At 32.8% G+C, this 20238-nt stretch overlaps 1 protein-coding gene across 7 annotated transcripts in view; it reads right to left on the bottom strand.

The window, feature by feature from the left end:
* Window positions 1–843: 843 nt before the first annotated feature.
* LOC128159180 (cadherin-like and PC-esterase domain-containing protein 1) overlaps window positions 844–20238 on the bottom strand; it is a 38117-nt gene continuing 18722 nt past the window's right edge. For all 7 annotated transcript variants that reach the window (XM_052822244.1, XM_052822243.1, XM_052822247.1 and 4 more), the window contains 6 exons: window positions 20074–20203; window positions 19420–19777; window positions 15156–15257; window positions 14977–15064; window positions 13725–13871; window positions 844–2944 (listed from right to left, as the gene is read on the bottom strand). In XM_052822244.1, coding sequence (XP_052678204.1) covers window positions 2837–2944; window positions 13725–13871; window positions 14977–15064; window positions 15156–15257; window positions 19420–19777; window positions 20074–20203 — 933 coding nt within the window. In that variant the 3' untranslated portion in view covers window positions 844–2836. The remainder of the gene's footprint in view (window positions 2945–13724; window positions 13872–14976; window positions 15065–15155; window positions 15258–19419; window positions 19778–20073; window positions 20204–20238) is intronic.

A 20238-nucleotide genomic window follows, 5' to 3' on the forward strand; every position in this document is an offset into this window, starting at 1 on the left:
TTTAAACTTTTAACACAGAGGAAATTCGGACTAAGTTTTTCAAATTTTGTTTTTTATTAAAATAATTTTAGTATATTATAATACTTTAAGATTTTATTTGTTAGTCAACATAATGTTGCGTATTCTTTGTTGGTTTAATGATATTTAAAAATTTTGATCATTGACCTGATTTAAATTTTATGCCAGCAGAGGAAGGTTGACATACTTAATTAAACACTATAGATGTTTTAGTATTATCATCCAGTTACTAAAATTTAATCAAAAATGGGTATGAATTTGAAAAACCAATGAAGGAAATTCGAACTGGAATATCTATAAAAATTGTGAATGGAAACTCAATGCGTTGCATCTACTTAGTGTAACTGCATATAAATAAACTGCTTTTCATTATTAAAAGAGTTTTGAAATCTGTATTATTTTCACAGTTAAGAAAATCTCAATGATAGCGTAAAATTTTTAGGGACTTTCCTAAAATTTTCAAAAAATATTCAATTGACATCAACTCAAAAAGTTGGTCATTGACCTACTTTCTTTAATGTGAAAAATAACACTGCAGTGAAAGGTCTATAACACACAATATATGGTTTTTCATCTCATCAGTGAAATTTCTTTCTTTTTTTTATTTTGATTAAACGTAATCATTGAAGGGTGAAATTTCTTATTTTCCATAAAGGATTTTGAACTGAATCGATAATATGAAAATGACTTCATGGTTAAAATCAGATGGTGAATATAAAAACTTGACAGCTAATCCTTGAATGAAAGCATTCTCACTTCACTTTAACTCTAAACGGAGTTGGCTATACATTGACTACAAAGATATTTCGTGGAACCATATAATCAAAAGAAAAAATAATTATCCTTAAAAATAACAATTTATTAAAATTCAAATCATTACAAATATATACAAAAACAAGACAGTGTATATGCAAGAAAACAATGAGTATTTTTATTCTCAAATATGACATTGGTTTATGAAATAAAAATATATAATTTAAAAAATTACATCGTATAGTGTACATGTAGAATCGATGATGAAAGCTAAGGCTGACATATAAATTTTGATTTTAGTTCAGATAAAAAAAATTTAGTCAACAAATACTTTTCAGCAACAATAATATAACTTCTGTAAAATCCAGCTATAATTTTTGTCGATGAAAGAATGAAAGATATGCACTATCAAAAGCATGCCAACAAATGTCAGAAGCAAGTTTGGTTAACATTCTCCTTAATTCTTGTTTGATTCATTCAAACCATTCATCTGGTTACTAGCATATAACAGCGCCTGCAGAACTGTAGCTTCATGGAAAATTCGCAATGTGCGCAATAAATAAACAGTTTAGTGTATAGATTTGAACTGTAGCTAGTACATGTGACTATGCTGCTGTTCACTTGTATTCGAATATACAGTATGCGATACACCTAGGTTTTCGAGTTGTAATGATTTTTAGTACAAAAACTTTATTTTGAAAAAAAAAACTCGACGATTTCACTATTGTTTCACCCGAACTTATCAAACATGTTGCATTATTTGTAGCATTATCGTATATACTACCTTTGGCAAATGGAAATTTTCATTCAAGCTATACACGCTTTAGTTTGAGTCAAATTTGACTGACAGTGAAAAAGCATGTTTGTTTATTTATAAATGTTATCTTTATTCTGTAAATTGATATAGAATTTTCATTGTTTTATTTCCTGACATAAAGTAATGCCACTTCATAAATATTAGTATTGATGAAGAAAAAGCGAAACCGACCTCAGTGCGCCTGTCCGCGGGAAATCAGGTGGCCGTTATTGTTTGCCTAATTAAATATCCGTCTCGATTTTGTATATGCTTAACAGTTATTACTTTGAAGTATGTAATGTGTTATGAGTGTAATATGTTTGTCGTTCACGGTACCATAACGTTTAAGGTGGCTAACTACACCTTGAAATAGTTTCACAAATCATTAGAAAATTACTTGATTATAATGGATATCATGGTAGATAAGAAGTATATAATTCAAAAATGCGAGAAAAAAAATTATATTTTCAGAATTTTAATTCCGAAAATGTTAACAAAACCCCCAGGCGGGTTCGAACTCATGATCTGCGGTTAAACAGCCCGCTACTTGAACCACTGGGCTATGGCGATAGTCAACACAAGCAATTGATAAATACAATTTAACAAAACATTTAAATCGCCATTTTGTGACGTAATGTCTTAAAAAGTATAAGTTTCGGTGTAGTGAGGTACCTTAAATGTTAAAAGAGAATAACACTCACACGAATTAGAAATAACCCTTACGGGAAACACAAGCTACGCCACTGTTCAGTGAAATAAAAAAAAAATATATATATATATATATATATACATATACATATACATATACATGCTCACATTCTTAAACTTTTGCTTTCTTTTGTTCGTATCATATTAAGGACAAATGTTTGCTTTACCGAAAAAAATAGTTATATTTTCGTTCATGCAACTACAACAATCAGAAAGATGTTAATCGCCCACCACGTTTTGTATGATTGTCTGAAATTAGCAGTCGATATCACAAGATAGATTGATATTCATGTGGAGGCATTTCTTTCCTGGCAGGAAAAAAAATATTTTTCTTATTATCTAAAGTTTGATGTCTTTAATACATGATCCATCAGTAGTCTGGTCATTATAATAAATAGCATAAAGGTAACTTCTGCAAGTAATGAAACACATGTATTTTCCCCGTTAATCAAAATTTAGTCAAATTATAGCGTGTATAGCGTTAACAGAAAGAGGAAGATAGGCTGATAATATAGACAAGGTATAGGAAGACCAAGCTTGAAGTTCTTGAATAAAAACGTCTTAGCTTCTGCATATACTGTTGATGACCATTTGTGAGTAGATTTCATTGACTTCACCCTGTACATGATACATAGTTTTATCATATCCGTCATTCTTCACTTCGGATAACTGTAAGAAAAGGATAAAAAATATTTAAAATTTAAAAACTCTAAAAACAAAAAAAAAATATAGCACTGATTTATTTTTAATTTTGGCCCATGGGCCAAAGAACTAGTAATAATATTGTTGTTTTAATAATATAAGTCGGCATCAATTCTTTTTTAATAAAGAAAAATAATTTTCAAGAATACGTTCTTTTGCAGCGACCAATGTTATCCATACAATGTGTCATTACAAAATGCACTTTAATCAACAGGTAATTTTGTGGATCAACTCAAACTCAATATCAAAGGCCGGATATCTTGCTGTTTGGTTTTAATTACGTGATGTCTCAGAAAAAGCTAAAAATGAAAAAAGTTTCTCTTAGCAAGCTCATAAATGATACCCCCCCCCCATATCTATGATGTTATCTATCTTAACGTCTATGTTCTATCAATAACAAATGCTCTATTCTTTTAAATTGTTACTGCTAATATATGTATATATACACAAACATATTTCTTTTCTTTAAATTCCATTTTATTTCAACTTATCTGTTAAAATATGAAAGCATTTCTTTCCTTATGATAACAAACATGACTGGATTCAAACGTTATCAACATGTAAAGCAGCCATTAAATGTTTGGAATTTTTGATTTACCAAGCCGACACTACTTTTTTTTTAAAAAGAAGATAAAAAAAAACATCGGGATGGGCCATCTTAGAAGGGCGAATGATTAATAGTTACGTTGTAAGCTATCTCTATGTGAATTAGAATTTCAAATGTTTCAACATAAAAGGATACAAACCGGACACGAATTTTGCACTTTTCCTCTCGGTGACCTTGACCTTGCGAAAATGGCCTTGGGTCAAGGTCATGACACACCCTCAAGTTAAAAGCAGTCTTTGTCTGAAGAATTTTTTTAATCAGAAAGATATGAAGCAGACACAAAATTTGGCACATTTCTGTCACTGACCTAACGGTATCACCTTAGGTCAAGGTCATGCCACATTCCCAGGACATTATCAATCTTTGTGTGAAGTACGAACTTAAAATGTTCCTCCACAAGAAAAATATGGACCGGACATGAATGTTGCACTTTTCTTGTCAGTTGCCTTGACCTTGTCTGAATGACCTTAGTTCAAGGTCATGACACTGCACCAGGTCATAAGCAATCTTTGTTTGAAGTAAAAACTTTCAATATTTCTCCATAAGCATATTGACCTTGCCAGAAGGGCCTTTGGTCAAGGTCACGACATCCCCTTAGGTCTTAAACAATCTTTGTGTGTAGTAAGAACTTCCAATGTTTGTACATAAGAAAGATATGGACCGTACACGAATTTTACACAGACAGACGGACAGGGTGATTCCTATAAACCCTACAAAACTTCGTTAACGGGGGTATAATTATCATTTTGTCCAAGTTTAAACAGGCTCACACAACCCCATTTTCCAAATTAAATTTCTAAATCTTTTCCAGTTAACTTCATGGATTTTTTCAACATTAATAATTTCTTTATAAACGACAGGGTCCAATATGATGCCCATTTGAAATCATCTATTCTTCAAACGAACTTGAAAATTTATGCAAAATTCAAATAACACATGTATTTTCTTTAAGCAGAGTGTCAATTTCAGTTAATCGATGACCAGTCGTCGATCACCAGTCATAATATAAAGCCCATCCTTGACCCCAAAAAATACTTTTCATAATATCTATCATTCTCACTTTGGTATGATTTTTGCTCCTTTAAAAACTCTGAATAACATTTTTCCAAGAAATTAAATGGGATATGTATTTCATGACTATTTTGCTTCACTGGCGCCATTGTCAAAAAGTGTTCGTCTGAAAGAACTTTGGAAATTTATTTACAATTCTTGATATTTTCAAACAATCAAGCAGACATCATCACTGTCAAACAGATCAAGGGCACCTTGTATCACTTATAATTAGGTCTTTCCACCTTTCAGTTGAAAGACCTCAGTCTTGTTTTGTTTATGTTTGTTTTTCTTCTTCTTCTTCTTCTTCTTTTCTATTTAGCTTGGGTGGCTTTGTGGTTTTCCCATTTTCTAGTACAACATATTTCACAGGTATAATAATTTTTTGTATACCTTATTGAGCAATCTCACAATTTATTAAAAATATTAAGGTGTAAGACCTATAATTGTTTGAGAACAATAAGTCTACTTGTTCACTTTGATCCCTTTAATTCATATTAAGGTCAAGCCGAATTTATAATCGATTCCTCAAAGTTTAATCTATAATATACACTATTTCTTTTCTTTTTTTTAAAATTTTTCTCTTTTTGTGATCCGTACATTAAATGGCTATTGGCTTGTCCAACTTTTCTTGGATTCCAAGATTTTTGGGGGTTTTTTTTTTCTATGCATCCTGTACACTCAACAAAACTTTAAAGTGTTCACCAGTATATTGTATTTCATATATGAAATAAGCACATTTATATGTCGTGCCGTCAGGGTGACTGATATCCAATTAACTTCCAAATTGTTAACAACGATGCATTGACCTTGACTTCAGTTTGCGACCCGATATGTTGACCTTTGGTAAATATCTCTAACACTTCCGGTTTGGTTGAATTTTGCGCAGAGCTTTTGGATTGTTTTAAGTTGCCGATAAAAATGATATTACACTTACAAAAGAGAAAAAATTATCAAAATAACCTTTCCTTCGGATGTTTGACAGCTTATTTGACTATGCAATTGAATGTGTAGACTGCATAAACACGTCAGCTTAACTTAACATAGAAGTATCCATTGAATTCGGAGCACATTTTTGCTATGCAAATGATATTTAAAAAATTACATTTCAATCAACTACAACCAAAAGATTTATTACTTTTTAAATACATAATACTGCAGTCCTGACTCCAGAGACCGAAACATTATCAATTCAATGCTTTCCACCGTGTCTGATTGCAGTATTTCATAAAACCAATAAAAACTTTGATTCCGGAAACGTCTCGTTGAAATTTTTTTTATCAAAATTGTATCTTTGAAAATCCTTTCGATGTACCTTTTGATATTATCACTCTTTACTCACATGCACACAATCAAACATATTTAACAAATCATTTCAATATTTCTGCTATCAATACATTATTCGAAATGTTTGTCTTCATCCAATGTAAACCCTGCTTTACTTTCAATTTAAACAAGTCATCAGAATTTTTAATTTATGATAATTATAACAAATATTAAGAGGCCGATGGGTTTTTGCCTTTTAGATGAATGATTAGGTTGCTCCTTTCTAAATAATGCCACTTGTACCAACTGGACAGAGTTTGAAATGACATTGTCTTTACTTTCGTTAAGAGTGAAATGTTCCCAAACCCAATCACTCTCTCTTCAATCGTAATGAAATAACTCGACGCTGTATAGTTTACAACGCTGCAGACGGTCGTTTAACATGTGACCAAATATTCGAATGCTAATTATCCATTCGAATATTAAAAATTTACTATTCATTTGCAAATATTCATACATTCGTTTCAGCACTAATTTTAAACAATGTCGTGGTCATAACAAACAACAAATTTCAAGTGAATACGATCGGTTGTGGCAACAGTGCAAGCACCAATATTCCAACGGCTCTGGCTGCATTTGCAGTTATCAGTTTGACCATGTTAAGTGGTTTTCTTTTAAAACTATCACCAAAGACTAAATCAATTACAAAGTAATGACAATCACATTAAGCATGCGCAGAAAAATACCAATACGTTTCGTCATGAGTAAATGATTTCAATCGGTGTTATTAAATTTCATCTGTGCTTTTGATGAGAAGACATATCAGTTACGAAATGTTGACAATTTCACATCATTTTGTTTCGTAATTTCAACATTACTCTATTTAATTTGGTGAACATTTAGCAGTTTTGTTGAGTGCTTTTTTTGTTTTAAATTAATGTTTGATATTTTGGGTAAAGTAGAGATATAATGGCGGAAAAGCAAATATATTGATTATTGAATAAGAAACGAAAATAAGGATTACATACAGGTTTTTTTTTCTATCTTTCAATGGTTTATGATTTGAAAGTTTATAAGTTAGCAGGACGATTGAGGAAATGTCATGGTGTATCATTTTTTGACATGTATTTTAGAGTTTACTCATGTCCTATGACAAGTAGTAGTCTGCTTTGCTAATTATCCCTAAAATAGTCAATATAATTGCTGTGACCTGTCTTTGCTTTTGAGTTATTGTAATAATGAGTTCATGAAGCTAAAATTACTGAGACAAATGAGAATTTCCCTCATAAGTTAAACGCCGATTTCTTCCTTTATATTGAATACCACTTACTCATACGCTTAAAAGACAATGATTAAACTGTGCATTTCATAATTATATATGTACTTTCTTCTCCACAAAATCTTAATTAAAAAATCAGACATCAACTGGAGCCTTAGATGATGTGAGATCAGGTTGGTTAAAATTATTGAGACAAATGAAAATTTACTCAGAAATGAAACTCTGATTACTTCCACAGTATGAAATAATACCCTACGGGATTTTCTCTTCCCATTAACCTAACAATTATCATGTTTCAGACAACAGAGAACATACCAATTAATCATATGGTGAATTGCAAAAAAAAAAAAATTCATTTCATAATTATATATGTACTATGTAATACAACGACCTTAATCAAACAAGAGACCACATCGCTCTCATGAGGAACAATAAGTTAGATTAAATCTTTTTAATGAAGCCAAAATACAAATATCTGGACAATGTATATAATACATGTAGATCCTGATTAAAATTTTAAAGAAAAATTCACTTGGTTATTCTTATGTTTACCATCAAGTCCTTTTTCTAACTGGATATATTTATAGTCATATCACCTGTTGAGCATTGTAGTTCTCAAAAAGATCCTAAACAATTGTTTATATATATGGGATAGAAACCTACATGTACAACAAACTCTGAGCTCCTTGTGAGGTCAAAGAGTCCTCAAGGGGCCAAAGTCTAAACAATTTTAAAGAACCAGCATCATGTAAAAATGCTTGCATATAAGTAAAACCATATATTATAACATTTTAGTTTTTGTGGATAATAATATTTTAATATTTAAAATATAATTATAAATAATTTTCGTTATAAAATTGGATCCCAAATGTGGCCCCACCCTACTCCTCAAGATTTTTATTTGAAAGAATTTTAATCTACATCATTTGTGGTTGCTTTCAGTAAAGTTAGAGCTGGTCTAGGCAAATATTGTTTCGAAAAAGATTTCTTTCAAAAATTTTCTCTTTATATTCTTATGTACCGGTAAGTCTCTCCCCACATTGTGACCCTTCCTTCTCCTTAGGGTCATTATTTGAACAAACTTGAATTTACCGGAACTGATGATGCTTCCACACAGGTTTCAGCTTTCCTGGCTAATTAGTTTCTGAGAAGATTTTAAAAGATTTATACTATATATTCCGAAGTAAAATTTCGACCCCCCCCCCCCTGCCTTCCCCTCGTTGTGGCCCCATCCTTACCCTGAATGACATGATTTTCACAACTTTCAATCCAATCTACATGAGGATGCTACCACACAAGTTTCAGCTTTCCTGGCTGATTAGTTTCTGAGAAGAAAATCTTTAAAGACTTTATATATACTCCTATGTAAAAATTCGACCCCAAAATCATTACCTATCCTACCGAGGGTCTTGATTTTCACGTCTTTAAATCTTCACCACATAAGGATGCTTTTACATAAGTTTTAGCTTTCCCAGCTGTTTATTTTTTAAGATTTACTCTATGTATTCCAATGAAAAAGTTCAATCCCCCCCCCCCCCCCCCCATTGTGGCCCAACCCTACCTCCATGGGGTATGAAGTTTACAACTTTGAAACTAAATCTTTCTGAAAATGCTTTTACACAAGTTTCAGCTTTCCCAGCTGATTAGATTCTGAAAAGATTTTTAAAGATTTACACCATAAATTCTGAAGTAAAAGGTCGACCCCCATTGTGGCATCACCTTACCCACGGGGTCATGAGTTTCACAACTTTGATTCTACACTACATGAGGATGCTTCCACACAAGTTTCAGTTTTCGGAGAGGTAAAAATTGTAAAAAACCCAGCAAAATTCGAACTCATAGCTTACAGATTTGTAGTAAACCCTCTCAACCACTGCCCTATGCTGTTAGGTGATAATTTTGGTACGGAAATTACTTACATAATAACACTTCATTTTATTGTTGATTTCAATTTAAACAATATGTCACAACATGGAAGTGTCCCACACCACTGTAAGTTTATAGGAAGCAAAAACCCTAAACTTTGGATTAGACTTGCTTAGCGGTCAGTATCTATTTTTAGTAATCAGTGCACTTTCAAGAATCTTTAAGTACCTGGGATACATTACTTTTTATCAAATAAGGTAAAAAAAAACTAACTTAATTCATTTGGTAAGAAACAAATATAAACTAATTTCTTTCTTCTTAAGCAGTTTTGATTTTTTAAAATATGTAATTCTTTCTTACAATTTTTTTTTTATTCGAAGTTGAACATTGTAAAAAGGAAATGGACAAAAAGTGATTGTGCTTTATTTATAGAATCTCGGTGTAATGGAAATTTATGTAAATATACTTTCAAGTATTCTAGATGACCAACAAATTACCCATCCAATTTGGAAAGGTCAGCAACCAAACAAGACTGTTTCCAATAACAGGACCTTTTTATATGTAATTAAAACAACAGGCCCATGGGCCTCAATAGTCACATGAGTACACATGAGTAACTGCTGCGTGGGTTTTGCCATGTATATCCAAGGGCATTATAATTATAGGGCTAATGAAATCATTCTTAATATTCTGGGATTGGTTAATTTAATAAACTTTATAAATTCTAGAAAAAGAATTATGAAGAATTGTAGCATATAATTGAACTAATCTTCAGCCTCAAAAAAATAATCGGTTGAAATTGCACCACCCTACCCAATATAATCATTAAAGCCCTGCCCTAACAAAAGAACCCTTGACACAGGGGTCATAAATTTCATAATTTCGGAAGAGGCACTCTTCCTTCCTCGTCAACTATGTACCTAATTCATAAGATTAATACACAGGAGTAGAGAAGATTTTCAAAGAATTACAGCAATCATTTAGAACCCATCCTACACCGGAACCTGTAGCCCAGGGGCCATGAACTTCATACTTTTGGAAGAGGCATTCTTCCTCATCACAATTTTTTACATATAGTTCATTTGCTCAATATTCAGGAGCAAAGGATCCATTACTCAATTTATTTAGAGCCCCACTCAAACACCAGAACCCCTGATGTCACGAAATTCACAATTTATCAAAGATTTTCAAAGAATTATAATAATTCATACAGCATAGAGCCCCGCCCTAGCACCAGAACCCTTGACCAAGGCACCATAAAATTCACAATTATAGTTTATAGTTTATTTGCATAATAACTAGGAGTTTCACAACTTTGATTCTACACTACATGAGGATGCTTCCACACAAGTTTCAGTTTTCCTAACCAAACATCATTTAAGAAGAGGTTTTTGAAAATACCTCAAAAATTTTCAATAACTCTAAAGTTTCTCCCCTTGAAAAATGAGGTGGTCCTTAATTTTACAACTTTGAATCCCCGTTGTCAAAGGGTGCTTTGTACCAAGTTGGGTTAAAATACTCTGCAAAGAAAATGAACGGAAACTGCAAATAACTGAAAATTTTCTATGCCCAAGGGCCATAACTCTGTCAATAATTGCTCGATCGTACCTGATATCAAACTTGACCTAGATATTATCATGATAAACCTGTATGATACCAAATTTCATTCAAATATGTTCATCCTCTGCGAAGAAAATGAGCGGAAACTGCAAATAACTGGAATTTTTCTATGTCCAAGTGCCATAACTCTGTCGATAATTGCTCGATCGTACCTTATATTGAACTTGACCTAGATATTATCATGATAAACTTGTATACCAAATTTCATTCAAATATGTTCATCCTCTGCGAAGAAAATGAGCGGAAACTGCAAATAACTGGAATTTTTCTATGTCCAAGTGCCATAACTCTGTCGATAATTGCTCGATCGTACCTTATATTGAACTTGACCTAGATATTATCATGATAAACCTGTATACCAAATTTCATTCAAATATGTTCACACTCTGCGAAGAAAATGAGCGGAAACTGCAAATAACTGGAATTTTTCTTTGTCCAAGGGCCATAACTCTGTCGATAATTGCCCGATCGTACCTTTTATCAAACTTGACCTAGATATTATCATGATAAACCTGTATACCAAATTTCATTCAAATATGTTCATCCTCTGCGAAGAAAATGAGCGGAAACTGCAAATAACTGGAATTTTTCTATGTCCAAGGGCCATAACTCTGTCGATTATTGCCCGATCGTACCTTATATTGAACTTGACCTAAATATTATCATGATATACCTGTATACCAAATTTCATTCAAATATGTTCATCCTCTGCAAAGAAAATGAGCGGAAACGGCAAATAACTGGAATTTTTCTTTGTCCAAGGGCCATAACACTGTCGATAATTGCCCGATCGTACCTTATATCAAACTTGACCTAAATATTATCATGATAAACCTGTATAACAAATTTCATTCAAATATGTTCATACTCTGTAAAGAAAATGAGCGGAAACTGCAAATAACTGGAATTTTTCTATGTCCAAGTGCCATAACTCTGTCGATAACTGGAATTTTTCTTTGTCCAAGGGCCATAACTCTGTCGATAGTTGCTTGATCGTACCCATTATCGAACTTGACCTAGATATAATCATGATAAATCTGTATACCAAATTTCATTTCAATATGTTCATCCTCTGCGAAGAAAATGAACGGAAACTGTTGGTGGAATGACCAACCGACCGACAGAATTCAAAGAATTATTTGCTTTCCCAAAGTTTGGGGTCTGAGATTCGACTTGCTCATAAGGGGTCATCCTGACCCCCTTAGAATCAGAAATTGTCAATTATCTTTAAATTATTGATGTTTGATGATCCTATCTCTATTTAATCTTTATTATTAAGTCTCCCGAATGAAATTTGGAGACTAATTGCTTTTGTATGGTTCTTAATACATGTATTATTATTCGTCTTCTTCTTTTTCTTCTTTCCTGCTCTGAACTTGTTTCTCAGAGATGGCTGAACAGAATTGTACAAAACTCTAGGATATGATAGGCCTGCATATCTACATGTAGTTTTGCACCCTGGTTTGATTTTTCTCATTTTGGGTTAGATAACCACTTTTCGGGGGGGGGGGGGGGGGGGGGGGTTAAAAGGGTGTGGGGTCTAACATTGAACCTTGTAGGAAGAATCGTAGACTCTATTGTAAATGGTAACTTGAAAACGGACAAAGATAATAATATAGGGTTTTCATAATCATATGTTGACTGTTGCTGGCAATATATAGGGTTTATTAGATCTGACCCCTGGGGTCATCCCCACCCCCAAGGAATTTGAAATTACCATATATCTAAGAAACTGTTATAATCATGACCCCTAAACCATATATATTCATGTTTCTGATGTCAAGGGGCATCAAATGTTATGTAGGTCATGGGCCCTGTGGGTGGTCCTGACCCCCTCAAACAGCAAGTCCCTTAATATCTTCAAAACAGTGAGATCCCCAACCTTAAACCATATATATTCTTGTTTCTTGTGTTAAGAGGCATCAAACGGTATGTAGGTCATGGGCCCCGGGGGTGGTCATGACCCCCCTCGAACAGGAAGTTCACGAATATCTCGAAAACGGTTGAGATCCCCACCCCTTAATCAAATATAGTCTTGATCCTTAAAGGGCATCAAAAGGTATGCAGGTAATGGGCCTCAGGGTTCATTTTTCAAAACTGTAATGCACATCTATGGAACAGTTCCTATCATATTCCAAGATATGATGTGTGTATCCATTAAATCATAAAAGGAGTTCTAGGATCTATGTTTTTTTTGGAAGTGATAAACGTCAATTTCCTGATAATTTTTGACTCCCTGGATGAAATTTAAATTTTTAAAACCTTACTGCACATCTATAGAACAGTCCCTATCATATCCGAAGATATAATATGTCTATCCATTAAATCATAAGAGGGGCTCTTGGATCTATGGGTTTTTTTTAGTGATAAACGTCAATTTTCTGCTACTATTTGACTCCCTGGATGAAATTTAATTTTTTAAAACCTTATTGCACATCTATAGGACAGCCCCAATTATATCCTAAGAGATGACATAGCTATTCCAAAAGTTGTAAGAGGAGTTCTGGGAACCATACTTTTTTTTGCAAAAAAACATCATTTTTTGTTGCCCACTGATCCCCTTAGTAAAGAAAAAAATTCTGGAACCTGATCACACTTCAATATGACACCCCCAATCATATTCTAGAAGATCATTTGGCTACTGCCAAAAAAAAATGTCATTTTTCAGCCATTAAATGACCCCCAGGACAAAATTGAAAATTCTGAAACCTTATTGCGCATCTATAGGATACCCTAAAACATATTCCAAGAGATGATTTGTCTACTGTTGAAAATGTAGGAGGAGTTCGAGGAAGGTTTTTGTAAAAAAACATCATTTTTTACCAATTATTTGACCCCCAGGACTAACAGAGAATTTTTAAAACCTTTTTACAAAACAACATGATACCCCAAATCAAACTCCAAGAGTTGAGTTTGCTGGTTTATAAGATGTAAGAGCAGTTTGAGAAAGTAAAAGGTGACAGACGGACGGATGGACGGACGGAACAGGATAACAACAATATACCCGAACTTTCTTCAGAAAGTGCGGGTATAATTATGCTTCTAATTTTATCACTGACCTTATGAAAATGACATGCACACTTTCCCTGTAGAAAATCTTTGAATCTAGCCATGGTCATGTTAAAAGTGCTGATGAATTGAAAGCCCAGTTGAGTACCATGTCTTTCTATATCTCTTTCTCTCTGAACTAAGTTCTGTATCTCAGACTAAAATGGAGAAAAAATCCACATTATCAATTGTTTTATGCAGGTCTGACCTTCTTTTATATATATATATATATATATATATATATATATATATATATATATATATATATATATATATATATATATATATATAAAAAATATCTTCTTGTTCTTTGATGTTTATGAACCTAGGGAATAAGTGAATAAATATCAAATATCAAATGAAAATTGCCATGACCATTGCAAAAGAACCTCCTATGGATGATTAATATTATACACATCTTCAACAGTTGCAATTAAATTTTTATAATTCATTTTATCAAAGTATAATTTTCATAAAATAAAATCTTTTCAGTATACTGAAATTCTTATATCATTAACAACCAACTTGGAGGCTGGGTGGATAATAGACAAAACCTGCCAAATCAAATGTATATAACCTTATTAATTTCACTTCACTTAGCAGAATTGACATTTAAATTTATTCGCTAGAATCTTGCTTGCATTTTTATCAACTATTAAAAAAAAACTTTACTTATTTTACAACAATTGATATACAAGTTCTACAACTTAAATCAATATCTCTCATGGCATTGATGTTAGCGCCAGGGGGTCATTGGTGTGGGGAGAAGCAGGAGTTCCCGGAGAGAAAACATGTGTCCAAGTGACAACTTTTGATTTGATTCCATATCATATATACAGTAGGAAAATGTTAAGCTATTAACTAAAACATTTTTAATTAGAAGTTAATAAATACTGTTAAATAGTCTTACTCCCAGCCTTACCTAATAAACTTTTTAAAAAATGCACTAAAGCATTAAGCCTCCAATATTAATGATTGCAAAATTTCATGATAGTAGTTTTGACCCTTGACCTCTATATATATGACTGAGCTTAAATTTTTAATAATATAATTAAATAAATAATATAAATAAATAATTATCAGTTCTGTCTTTATGTTCCCAATTCATATGACAATTGATATTTTATTGTTGTAATTTTTCTAAAAAAACAAGAAGCGGTTTTGTTTTTTATGATAAAAGTGGATGGGGCAAAGACAAAAGTCTACCACTCTGATCTTTGCTCTTGTTTGCAAAAAAATAAATGAAACTGATTTGACACATACATCTGGTAAGTAATGGACACCAATAACACGCTGATGGAACCCTGAACCAAGTCCTTTGGCAATGAGCTTAATGTGAGTCAGATTTTCTCTGAAATAAAGTAAACCGGAAATGAAAAATAAAATATTGACTTTGGCAACATTCTACATCTAAGTTTCTAGAATGAATAATGATTTGTAACCTTTTTAAAGCTTTAATGATGAGATCAAGATGCTGGCCAGCCAACCAGTGGACACCTCCCACGACCAGCACAGTTCTGTTGTCATCGCTCAAAGGCCGCGTCCTACAGTAAACAAAACAAGTAATGTTAGAAATAAATATGTCCATGTAAATTGCCGGAAGAAACCATTGCAGATTTAAAAAATTTTTTTTCTAATTTTTTTGACTGTCAGGACCTCTATAATATTTTAGCAATACAGACCCTGAAACGTGCTACTACACCTCTAAAACGAACCGAACCGTTCCGTGCAAGAAACGAACCGTACAGTTCACAAAACGAACCGTACCGTTCACAAAGCGTACCGTACCGTTCACAAAACGAAACGTGCCGTTCACAAAGCGAACCGTACCGTTCACAAAACGAACCGTACCGTGCAAAAAGCGTGCAAGATAATTTATGCAAGACCTGCCTCCAGACGGACAAAAAAGCGTACCGTACCGTGCAACAAGCGTGCAACTTCCATATACGGCTTATTGACCTAATGTCTTTCGATGAATACGGACGGAGATTATTGCTGACCAGATAACTTTATTTTACTAGATTTTTTCATACGGGATTAGATAACACATACTTAGATTTAAAACTGTTATTCTTATGAAAGCAGTTACAAAAATATTATAATTCAATTTCCTTTTTAGACCGTAATCAATTCTTTGGTTTTCGACAAAACTTGCATCGCCGATTTCTGAAACATTGTAAACTATTGATGTTCAAACAATACATGGTTCTAATTTTTTGTGATCTGAAATCGTAAATGGGTACCTTTTAATTTACTTGTTCTTAGATAAATTCAAATTAGTTTACCAAATACATTTATTCATCAATTGATATATTATCAAAATTCAAATCAATTTTAGTCATGTGCTTTTTTTTTCTAAACAGACGTGATGTTGTAACTGACGATCCGATTAAAATGTTGGGAGCTTGCCTTAACGTCTTATTTTCTGTTATCGGAAAAAACCCTTTTGATAAACACCTTTTAATTTGTTAATTAATTTACAACTAAACTTTAAACCAATTAAAATGAGAAAAGAAAACGTTTCAGATCATGTTTTTAAATACATGTGGATGTGCAGTAGTAAATGACAACCACATATTACCGGTGACTAGAATGATTTGTAGCTTAGCTATTTATGTAGCAATAAATAAACAAAAAATCACTCATATAATGAATTATAGATAATTAAAATATATGTACAAAAGCTTATTTAATTAAATGCAAGCATTGAACGAAAAAAAGTACACGCATTCCATAGAATAACTTTCAACTTTATTTCCCGCATAGCTGGTAATGGCGTCGTGATTTCTCATGAACAAAAATCACTCGTGCGATACATGTGTACAGAAGCTGATCAGAAACACAACAGCGTCTTTCATCTTGGGTTCTTTACACAACAGGTGCTATTGTCTCAGTTTTACAACTAACTCTGTATATTTGGATGCGTAAACAGGTGTGCATGAGATGCCGGTATTCACACCTTTCAACGGACACCTGTTAGGTAACTCATCACAATCTGTCGTGTGTATAGTCTGAATATATCTTATTTCTGCTTTGTTAGTTTCATGGCTTTTATTAATCTTTAAAAAACAAAAGAACTGTCTGTAGATATGTACACAAACAACTACACCAAAGACTATCGGCGCATGGATCCGAGGAACAATTCAGCGACCCTATGTACATGCGAGATTTTCACAAATATTAACTTGCGATAAAAATATCATTTACCGGGTACATTAATTAACCAAAAAACTGATAAATTACATTGTAAATAGTGGAGTGAGATAATAACATTTAGAAAGTATATGTAAGCACAAACACAGCTCTTTTTAAATTTATTTTCAATCTAATATGTGTGTTGTGAAATAGCGTCGAAATTTTAACCGTCGAGCTCCATCTGAATACATCGTCTACTGTACAAACTTTTAGTCATTGTGTTGAAATCGTTGTGAAAACCATGAGTCTATAATAAATGAATTCAATTCATACAAATAAAAATCTAATAATTCAAAACTGTTTGCACACAATTACATACATTCTCAGAGAGAGAGAGAGAGAGAGAGAGAGAGAGAGAGAGAGAGAGAGAGAGGGGTGGAGAGAGAACGAGAACTAGTGTGTTGATTATAATACTTGAATTAAAGTTTTACTGAACTATATTATTTTCCTTAAGGATTCTATAGTCGGTCATTTGAGCGGGATTTTATCTCAGGACTCCACGTGCTTCGCCTGTCAATCAGTTTAAGTATAACAGTACAGATCAGGCCATGCGCCGCGTGCTACTTGGCTCCTCCTATATGGCTAGAAGAAAATCATTGTATGAAGACGTTTTATGTTTTCTTAAATTCCTATTTAAAAGAGTGTTCCTATTTGATATTATTCAAGAATAATTTCCTTCCGACTTCGTGATTATATAACTCATGTACTGGCGATCAGAGTCTTTTTCCCTCGCTGTCGTATTATTTTTGTTACTAGATAAATTCTTAATATATTTATTACTTTAAACATTAGTTGATTACCGGGTATTTTTTCGTGTCCTGTTTACAACAAGTATGTGTGTAAAAGGTAAATAAAATATAAACAGGTTAGTCAGCATTTCTAAAACGTCAGCTAAATCGCATGCATACACTGAAGAGCGGACACTTGTTCAACAAAATGATAAATATCGCCATTAAAACCTATTGACTTGTGTATATCCAGTTGTGTACATATTGTAAGAAATATGTTACATTTACATGTATAGTTTAACGAAAAAAAACAAATAGTCATATTATGACTATACACGCGATCTTAGTTCAGATAAGAGAAGCGATGACAGGTTACATGTACATAATGTAGGTATGATCTGTGTATACGAACAAGTGCAGAAAATCATAGAATCAATATTTAAATGAATAAAAATTCGTGTCAAAAAGCTAAATAACAGTTGATTTCAAGATTTCTTATCTGAAATTCATTGTTTATCTTACAATTAACTGCGTGTACTTTTACATCGTATATTCACTTGGGCAATTTGATCCGCAATAGTACTCATTACTACGCAATAAAGAATTATCATACTGTACGAATTATGAAAAAGAAAAAAAGAACAACTAGCCGCGAATCAAGACAACGATAAAGTAAATAAAGAAACATCGGAATAAAGTTGGGGCAATTTTTCATAGCAATTTTAAATGGATTAGAAATATTTAATGACTTCAATTCAAAATAAAAACTTATTATGCTTCGTAAAATTATCGACAGCTCGCTGAATTAACAAAAATATATCGGATTAAAGTCACAGTTCTTTTAATCTATCGTAATAATTACATTCATCTAAAATTCATCTACTAATAATAGACTAATCAAAATTAAAATTACCTCCGCTTCCCGGTTTTCACCGAGTACACGTTTCACGCAACGAATTAAAAACCGGGGGGAAAGATGGAAGTTCTGATTTTAAATAGATTGAAATACATTTGTAATATATCACATATAAATAAAGAAAACATCTTGTCATAATTATTTCTTTGCTGAAGTAGATCGGGCAAAAACTAAACAAAATTATATCGAGAAAAATCAAAGCGTTCAGGCCACGCCTACCTCATTAATAAAGCGCGCAAACTGTTCACAAAGCGTGCAGCTATTTTTAGCAAAGCGCACCGTGCAAGAAGCGAACCGTTCCGTTCACAAAGCGTACCGTACCGTTCACAAAGCGTACCGTACCGTTCACAAAACGAACCGTACCGTTCACAAAGCGAACCGTACCGTTCAAAAAGCGTCACGAACCGAACCGTGCAACTGGTGTAGTAGCACGTTTCAGGGTCTGTAGTTTGGAGCTCACAATTTTATATTCTTGTGATCTGATAAAAAACAGTGTAACTGCCGAATTTAGGAATTAAGTACACATGTAAAATAAGGAACCTACTGTTATAATTATAGAACTTTCTATATTGATGTTTTATCATTATGTTAATATCAAAATATTATTAATACTACTTTTGAGCATAATTACTGGGAACAAATGTGAAAGAAATGATAGTATGTATCCAAAATAAAGACATGGAAATTTCGTGTAAATCTATTTAATAAATATGAACAAAATTTGAACCATAAAACCCTTTAGCTTTTATAGACTTTACGGAACCTTTCTCATATTTTTCTTGATGACCCTTTCTAAATTAGCTAAGGCTTTGACTCAACCTTACTTATATTTTAGCAAATCAAAAAAGATAACCTGATTGTACTAACCATTTGATGAGTTGAAAAATGGCTTTGTCAAAGGCAGGACGGTGATTGGTGGGCAGCCAGAATTGTGGGTAATACGAGAAGCTGAGGTCAGTCTGGTTGCCATTTATACTCTTATACAGCTTCAGGTTATGAGTTTTATCCCACTCGGAGAGAGAACCATTAATCTTCTCCAGAATGTAATGCATTATCCCTCTATTTGTGGAGTCTCCAATGAACAGAACTTTACGACCTTTGAAACACGCCCTGATGTCATAGTCGTCTAGATGCGTAGTCTGGCAGAATTTTGGCTGCCATATAGCTGTCTTCCAATGACAGGAACTGGGATTCTTACAATCTTCACAAGGGACAAACCAAGATGCTGTCAAAAAAATATCAATAAGCTGATGTAGTAAAATTAACAGTTTCAGTGATACATAAATTTATAGACAACGGCCATTTCATAGACATTTGATGTCAATTTTAATGTTTAGATTAACACTTCATTTCATGAAAAGACTCAACATCAAAATTCACAAAAAAAATTGTTCGAAATTTATTTTTGGAACCCCAGTAAGAATTATGTAGTTTTTTTTTTTAAATCTAATTAATGAAAAATTATCCTCCTGCTGATATTAGATCCATATAGTAAAAATATCTTATAACTGGTAAAATTACCCTCTTGATAATCAGACTGCTGGCATATTGGAAGCTGTGAATTATGTTTCTGATAGATTCTCCAAGATCTGAACTGTCTGACTGCCTGAAGTCCACAGGAACGTGATGAAGAATACCGCAGCTCACAGTCCTAAAACAGAGAGAAAAAAATCAAAACATCACCAT

Source organism: Crassostrea angulata, chromosome 8 (genome assembly GCF_025612915.1).
Source record: "Crassostrea angulata isolate pt1a10 chromosome 8, ASM2561291v2, whole genome shotgun sequence".
NCBI classification, from domain to species: domain Eukaryota; kingdom Metazoa; phylum Mollusca; class Bivalvia; order Ostreida; family Ostreidae; genus Magallana; species Magallana angulata.